The 9014-nt window shown below is 35.6% G+C and overlaps 1 protein-coding gene and 1 non-coding gene across 2 annotated transcripts; one reads left to right on the forward strand and one right to left on the reverse strand.

The window, feature by feature from the left end:
* The first annotated feature begins 311 nt into the window (after positions 1–311).
* On the forward strand, positions 312–417 carry LOC145603219 (small nucleolar RNA R71). Its single transcript, XR_014104749.1, has one exon. It is a non-coding gene; the product is annotated as a small nucleolar RNA R71 (small nucleolar RNA).
* Positions 418–5334: 4917 nt separating this feature from the next.
* Positions 5335–8296, reverse strand: LOC145600543 (uncharacterized). Its single transcript, XM_081656428.1, has 4 exons — positions 8199–8296; positions 5717–8092; positions 5551–5638; positions 5335–5475 (listed from the first exon to the last, which is right to left on the reverse strand). Exons 1-4 carry the CDS (start codon positions 8294–8296, stop codon positions 5335–5337), a joined length of 2703 nt encoding a protein of 900 aa, XP_081512554.1.
* Positions 8297–9014: the final 718 nt, after the last annotated feature.

Consider the following 9014-nt stretch of genomic DNA (forward strand, 5'->3'; position numbering starts at 1 on the left):
CTTGTTGTGAAGTGGAGGTCTCTAATTTTACCTTGATAGATGTCGTCTCCTTGCCAAGGTTGGCTATTTGAGATGTCAAATTATTGATGGCGTTGAGGTGATCGACGGAGTAGACCGCATTTCCTCCTTTGCTTAAAGACACCCTCTCTCCTTCTTGCCAATCCATGTGGTGTCTCACCACATCCTCAATTATCTCGATGACTTGCTCCTCTGTTTTGTTCATAATCGGGCCACTCGCTCCCGCATCCAAGCTAGTCTTTCCTTGTGGGCTCAAGCCCCCGTAGAAAATTTGAAGCACTTGATATGACGGAATGCCATGGTGAGGGCACTCCCTTTGATATTCCTTGTATCGTTCCCATGCCTCATATATGGTTTCACTAGCTCTTTGACGGAAGACTTGGATCAAAGCCCTTGCCTCGGCCGTCTTCTTTTGAGAATAGAATCTCCCTAAGAAAGCCGTGGTGACCTCGTCCCAAGTTCTCAAGGAGTTTGGCCTCACCTCCTTCTCAAGCCATTCAAGAGCCCTTCCTATCAAAGAAAAAGGAAATAGCTTTAGTCTCACAAACTCTTGATGAGTTACCCCATTTACCTTGATTGTGTTGTAATATTTCTCGAACTCGTTCAAGTGTGCAAGAGGGCTCTCATGTTTTGATCCACTATATTGCCTCTTTTCAATCAAATTTATCATCGCGGGCCAAATCTCGAAGTCATTGGCTTGAGTGACGGGTGGAGCAATGCCGCTTGAAGCTCTATAAGCTCCCGGAGTTCCCAACTCCTTTAAAGGTCTTTGAGGTGGTGGTTCTGCGTCACCCATTTGATCTCGATCCTCCTCGAAATTGGTCTCTCTAGTTGGGGGAGTATTGAACGGCCTAGAACCGGCTCTTTTTCTCCTTCTATAAGTTTGCTCAATCTCGGGATCGTAAGGTACCAAGATCCTGTTATGAGTTCTGCGCATACACTCTCAACAAACGCAATTAGTACCAAGGCTACAAGTGTAGCCAAAAAGAAGCAATCTTTTTGAAATTTTTATGGTTTATGGTGAACTAGACTCAAGTAATCAATTAGCAATCAACAACACCGCTCCCCGGCAACGGCGCCATTTTGATGGGCGTTAGAACGGTCGCTCATTCCACACTCAATCAAACACATTTATTAACAAACACCTTACAAACCAAGCATAATGACAAGTAAGAATTCGGTCTACAAGGGACGGGATATGGTTGCTAAAGATCTTACACCTTAAGCTAATTCGAAGTCAATGATGAATTGGGGTTCGTCAAGTAGACAAACAAACTATGGTTCTAAATCAATGGATTAAAGACACTAGGGAATGGGATCCACTCAACCAAGGCAATTAGGCAAACGGGGAGTAAAATAGACGAGATATAGCAAGGACTATATGTAAAATCAACCTCATGCAAATAGAAAACAACTCACACTACTAAACTTAGATTCCTCATTAGTCTAGCAACAGATGATACATAATCAAATTGCAATAAGTAATGACATACTCAATTTACACTTCCATGTCAAATTAGGCATATCATGCTATCAAGCTCCTAAGTCAAGGGTAGCTAATCCTATCATGAAGAACTAACAAGCAATCTCATATAATCAATTTAATTGCAATTCAAACATCAATGTTTCTCCCACATTTGCATAACTAACCCAAAAGGTTGAGCTTCACCCAACCCCTAGCAAGAAGACTACTCACAACTCATATTTATCAACATGCAATCAACAATTAGGGTTCTAACTACTTCAATAATTAGGGAAAAGTGGTTAACGATTGAAATAACTATCATCCAATAACAAATTACCAAGAACTTAAGAAGATTTAAATAACATGCAAAAGAAAATGAAATCAGAAATTAAGTAGAAAAAAGTTGGAGAAATTACTAATTGAAGCTTGAAATTGAATAAAAATGGAGGAACTTGTCTTCTACAATGATTGAGATTGAGAATTCCAAACTAATAATTGAAATCTAACTAATGATTTGAGAGTATTTATGTTTCTACAGTTACAAACTAAGAGGAAGCTCTGAAAACTTGGATGCTGCACAATTGAGCAAAAAGGGGTATTTATATGACCCTCAAATAAAAAAAAGACGGAGAAAACAAGAGTCGGGTACGGCTACAGGGGCGCACGGAGGTACCCTAAGCACGGCCGTGCAAAATCGGGCAATAGCTTCAACTTAGGCCAAGTGAGATGCACGGCCGTGCAGCTTCTGGCACGGACGTGCTGGCTGACTTGCACGGACGTGCTTAAGCCTTGCACGTCCGTCCCAAATCAGGCAGTGGCTTGACTTGGCTGGGACACTCCTGCACGGCCATGCCATTGCAGGACATGGCACGGCCGTGCAGGGTCTTCTAAGCCCTTTTCTTCACATTCTCTTCAGTTTTGCTCCTTTGTCATGGCTTCTAACCTCGATTTGTTATCCATATGCTTCAAATCATCGGTTTTTGGACCTAAAAACTCAACAAAAACACTAAAAACCCGTGAAGCAAGGGATACACAAAAAATGAATGAAAATAGGACAGAAGTTAACCAAAATGCTAATATATCAAGTAAACAAGGTTCAAAAATCACCCTAAAATCGTATCAAATAACAAGTTATCAATGGCATTGATTGAAATTGAAAATTATAACACAATGATTAAAAAAAATAATAGTACAAGCAAAGTTACCTCAGCGTGGGAAAGAGATGGATCCTTTTTCCATTGTTTCTCGAATTTCATTCTAAAACACAACATCAAAAAATTGTTACTTGTTTACACAGGGTAATAACATTAAGCAATTAATGGACATACCAGTTTTTGTGTGGTCTCGACATTTGGAAGTTCAGTGCCTTTCTTTCGGGTCGAATAGAACACATCAACTAAAGTTGGCTCATTTCCCTTATTTGCCCCCTTTATAAGAAAGAAAATCATTATTTTGTCATTAATTTGATTAATCTATAACTTATCAAAGCTATAATATAATCAAGTAATATAAATAATAATTCTCACCAAATCGTTCCATATGACTTGTCTAAATGGCTTACTTCCAGTTCGAGGCATTAACTCTTTAGCATAGTAGCCCCTGTTTTCAGAGTTTCTTGCACTTCTTTTCTGGAATTTTTTATCAATAAATATCTCATAACGTAAAAATACTAATTAAATGGAAGTAGAAAGCAATTTCTAGTTGTGTCAAATCACCTTAAAATCATCCTTCATATATATCTCCTTGATAAGCCATTTCCACTCATTTATGTCAAGCCCATTAGGTGGCTTACCCTTGTATGCAGCTGCTAAGGTGATTTTCTTTTTAGTGACATTGTACCTTAATAAATCTGACCTCCATTTTCGCCATAGCTCCTTCATATGCTCGAGAATATGATCTTTGTAAGTTTCCATATTTTCATTCGCAAATACATCCTAAAAAAATAGATATAACATCATCACTTGTAAACATTGAATAACCTACAATTATTTTCATGAATATTATTAAGTTAAAAAATAAAAGAGCTTATAAAGCTACCGAAGCAGGGGATTAAAAGTGCAAAGAAAGCTCATAAAATTATTAGAAAAATTAATACGATTACCGTAACTGCTGCCCACATGTGTTCTTTTTCTCTTTCTCCAATATCATTCCATTTGTGCACTCTCACTGGTCATATATTAGTATTTCGTACTATAATTCCCAAATGTCTTGCAAATACTTTGTGATTCTTTCCCACTACTCGATTGTTAAAGAACTCAATTTGTAGCTTCTCATTAGGTTTCAGTTTATCCATCTCCTTACATTTGTTTCTTCCCCTTCTCTTTTCAGAATCATTCTTCTTCTTAGAAGTTGATGGATCACCACTTTCAACTGAAACAATGTAATGTAAAAAGTGTGAGAAGATAAAAATAGCAAGGAATCTGATTAATTTAATGCAATAATAAAATGTAAATCATAACCATCAGCATCTTCTTGCATTGTTGGGGATACTTCTACATCACTTTCATTGTCAGCCTCATTGTTGTTTCCACCTGAATCTTGACCATGATCATTGTTATCTTCATATCCTTGTTCATAATGCATATCTTCATCTTCAGATTGATAATGAAGCCCATCATCATGAAAGTTTTGGTCACTTGCCTCAAAAGATGACTCTTAATCATCTCTGTTATTACAATTTAAGTGGACGGGAGGGGGGGGGGCAAATAATGGATCAAAGGAAGTTATATTATCAACACTATTGACAACAGCAGAATTCCTTACAGTTTTAAATTGACCAAGCGAAGGTTTCCTTGACTGTAAATGATTTCTATCAGCACTTCCTTTTTGGATAGGGGAATCATTACCAACTCTAAGGTGAAGATGAGGACTTTTGGGTGAATACATATTTGCTAACCTCTTCCCACGCCCCCTTGCTAACATTAGAGGTGGTACATACTCCCTTTTAGATCTAAGCATTGAAGTCTTTTAGGTAGGAGGAGCCATTATTTCTCTGCATAATAACAAGAAGAAAAAAGTAGGATTAAGACAAATGAAATACACTACAGTAGGAAAAAAAATCAACATGAATTGGAAAAAAAAAAGGGATTAAGACAAATAAAATACACTACAATGAAAAAAAACAAACAAAGAAACAAACAAAATAAAAGAATGAATTCAACTACAAATTGTAAATGATTAAAAAAAAAATAATATAACCTTTCTATAGCAAACAGAGTTGGATGTCAAAGTTCAACTATGAAATAAAAGATGGTAGTTATGAAGAATAATAAACTAAAAAGCTTTCTAAGTGTCAATTGATAAACAAATCATTCCTCTCTTCTCCTCTTTGTAGATCTTGCTTCTCTACTACTATTTGAATTATTTTCTACAACAATAGGATCTAAATCTGCCCGCCTTTTACATACTTCAATGCTTGCACTGGTTGAGGAAGAAGCATGATATGTTGGTTTGCAATATTCACCCTACTGATAAGAATCCCCATCAGGGTCATAACCATTGTTTTCATCGTATGAGTAGTTGCGCGGTTGAGTCTTCGATGCAATAAACCAACCTTTGTTAATGTTGTCAATGGCATAAAAAGCTTGTCTTGCTTGACTAGCTAAGATGAATGGTTCATTAGTTTTTAACTGCTTATTGCAATTAATACTAACAATCCCATATTCATCTTCTTTAAATCCTCTTACCTTATCGAACACATCCCACCATTTACAACGAAATAACACCACTCTATTCCCTCCAAGGTATCGCATCTCTATTATTTGTGTCAATACTCCATAAAAATCTATGTTTTCATTTTCATCTCCCATGTTTCCAATCACATAGACCCCACTATTTTGCGTTCTCAAATTCTAGTCACGACTTTGTATTTGAAATCTATAACCGTTCACAATGTAACCAGTAAAAGAAGTTACATATTGTGTTGGTCCACGTGACAATGAGAGGAGATTTTCCATTTCCTTGCTCTTATTATAATCATATAATCGCGCAACCTATAAAAAAATAGTAGGAAAAATAAATAATATATGATTTTACTTATCCTAAAATCAGAAATAGTAATTGCTTACTTCATTCTTAAACCATTGTCTAAAATTTTCACTCCATTCCTCTTCTGAGATTCCAGCATCATTATATGGATGAGCTTCAGAATACTCTCTAAAAATAAAACAAAAATTTGTGACAGCCACAATTACTAATGATTAATGAAAAATGTATTAGGGCTAAGACTCTTACCGAAGGAAAGGTTGAACCACCTCACAATTCTTTAAAATATAATCATGATCTTGATTTAAATCATTCTTTGAAATATCTATAATGGTTTGAGCTCCTAAACCTCTGCCAGGATGACTGAAAATAGTCAATGCTTCATCACCACCATTTGCATTTTCATAATTTCGTTCAAGACGATTAAATCTTGTTTCCACACTGTCCATATACCTAGAGCAAAGAGTCATGCACTCTTCTGCAAGATAACCCTCTGCAATTGAAGCCTCTAGACGAGCCCTATTTCTTACAAAAGATTTAAGCTTATACATATATTGCTCAATAGGATACATCCATCTAAACTGAACAGGACCTCCAATTCTAGCTTCATTAGCTAAATGAATAGGTAAATGCATCATCACATCAAAGAAGGAAGGAGGGAAAACCTTCTCTAATTTACAAAGGGTGATAGGGATTTGGGCCTCTAATCGCTTCAACTCCTCCACATTTAATACTTTAGCACATAACAAAGTAAAATACATCGACAACTCAGTAAGTGCTTCACGTACAAGTGGAGTGAGTAGACCACGTATCGCCAAAGGCAAAAGATGTTCAAGTATTACATGACAATCATGGCTCTTTAAACCTGAAATTTTAGAATCCTTTAAGTTGACACAATAAGATATATTTGATGAAAAACCATCAGGAACTTTTAATTCTTTTAAAAAGTTGCAGAAAGTTTTCTTCTCGGAGGCAGAAAATGTAAATGGAGCAAGAGGTAGTTTAAATTTGTCCCCATCTTCTATAGGGTGCAGTGTGGACCTTACCCCCATGGCTTTCAAGTCAAGACGTGATTTTAAAGTGTCTTTGGTCTTCCCATTAATATTCATAATTGTCCCAAGAATGCTATCACATATATTTTTCTCAATATGCATCACGTCTAAATTGTGTCGCAATAGTTGTGCCTTCCAGTAAGGAAGCTTAAAGAAAATGCTTTTCTTATTCCAATTATCACCTCTAAGATCGTGCTTTATTTTCTTCTTCACTTGTGGATCATTAGACAATACAATGTTTTCGAGATCCTCAAGTTGATGAAGAATTTCATCTATAGAGCAAGGTTTTGGAGGTAGACTACGCTCGACTTTCCCATCAAATGAATCCTTGTCCTTTCTCCACCTATGATTCATTGGCAAATAGCATCGATGACCCAAATAACATTCTTTGCCTCCATGAGATAGCCACTCTGAACGTGTATTCTTCTGACAACAAGGGCATGCTAAATATCCCTTTGTACTCCACCCTGATAACATGGCATATGCTGGAAAATCATTTATAGTCCACATTAACGCTGCACGTAGGTTAAAATGATTTTGAGCTGATGCATCAAAGGTCTCAACACCATTGTCCCATAGGTCCCTTAATTCCTCAATTAGAGGTTGTAGATATATGTTAATTGCATCACCAGGTCCTTTAGGACCAGGAATGAGCATTGATAATATCAAATTAGACTGTTTCATACACAGTTCAGGTGGTAAATTATATGGAATAAGTACCACTGGCCAAATACTATATGGTGTCTTTGAATTTGCTAAAGGCTGAAAACCATCACTAGCAAGGCCTAATCTAACATTTCGAGGATCGGAAGCAAAATCCGAAAACTCTTTGTCAAAGGATCCCCAAGCTAATCCATCAACTGGGTGTCTCATTGTACCATCTTTCTTCTTTTTACCATGATGCCATGTCATCAAAGATGCAGTCTTTGAGCACATGAACAATCGTTGGAGCCTTGATTTTAGTGGGAAGTAACGTAGTGTCTTATGGGGTATCTTTCTACCATTTTTCTTACACTTGTCTTCCCCATTATGTTTGTTACTTTTCCATCTTGATGCACCACATATATTGCATGAGTCCAAGCTTTCATTCTCCTTCCAATATAACATGCAATCATTTACACATGCATCAATTTTCTCATAAGAAAGCCCGAGATCTTTTATGGTCTTCTTTGCCTCATAATAAGAATCTGGTAAATTTGATTCTTTCGGTAAAAGTTCCTTCTTCAAGAAATCCAAAAGCATGGTAAATGACTCATTACTCCAACGGCCAAGAGTCTTGATAAGAAGAAGTTTTAATAGTGCAGACATCTTAGAACTCTTACAACCTTCATAGACAGGGTCTTGTGAGTCCTTAATCAAGTTATAAAATTTTTTGGTAGCCATATTTGGCTCCTCAACATCATTACCAATGGAGGAGGAACTACCATTGATATCATCAAGATTATTAGGATATAAATCCCTCAAGATATCGAACACCTCATTATGGTTTTCATTTTTTTCAACATCATCATCCCCGTCAAATTGAGTAGGCTCATTTAACCCTTCCCCGTGATGATTTCCAAAAGGTATACCTCTTAACAATTCCAAAGACTAATAAATGTTGTTTAATTTTTTCACGATCACCAAATTCTCCATTAACACATTTTGAACAAGGACATCGAATTGTCTCAGTTTTCAACCTTTCAAAAGCATAATCTAAAAAACTATTTACTCCTTCTTCATATGAAGGGTCATTAACATAATCTTCAATGGCCATCCAATCTTTTTTAGGAGTCATTTTTACCAAGTTATTAAAATTAAGGGAATAAATTAGCTATATAAAATCTGCAAATTCAACACAAGAATTATATCAATACTAGTCATGTGACAACATTACCTTAGTACATATATACAGGAATTAAATAATGATGCATGAAAAGGGAAAAAATTAAAAGGAATACAAACGTGCCACTACTTTAATCAAGTGTTTAAAATGAAAAAAAAAAAAAAAGAAAAGTAAAAAGGATAGTAGAATAAGATAGATTGTCTAGATAAATATTAAAAGTATAATAGCATTTAGCCACAACAATAATTAATACTTCATACAAAGATACTCTAATTCTACTCTGATGTAACTTATGGTACACTTTAGCTTGCTCATGTAATACATTGTCTAGTTTAATTATGACTTTTTCTTTGAGTTATATTCTATTTACTCTAAATATTACGCTTATCAGATTTGGCCGTTATTGAAGTGTTATTCCTTTCATGTCCTACTCAAAATCAATACTACTTATTTTATTATTTATTTCTTCTCTCATATCCCTTACGTTTTAATAAAATATTAACCCGTACTATCTTTTCTTATAATTTTATATTATTTCAACTACCCCACTTACATTTTTTTCTATTAAATTCAATTAACTTATCTAAAATTATGTGTTGCTCAATGTGTTTTTTTAAGTGAAAGTTAGATTTCATAAACCAATAATTATCCAATGACATTAGATGAGCCA

This window comes from Chenopodium album, chromosome 21 (assembly GCF_948465745.1).
Source record: "Chenopodium album chromosome 21, dcCheAlbu1.1, whole genome shotgun sequence".
NCBI lineage: Eukaryota > Viridiplantae > Streptophyta > Magnoliopsida > Caryophyllales > Amaranthaceae > Chenopodium > Chenopodium album.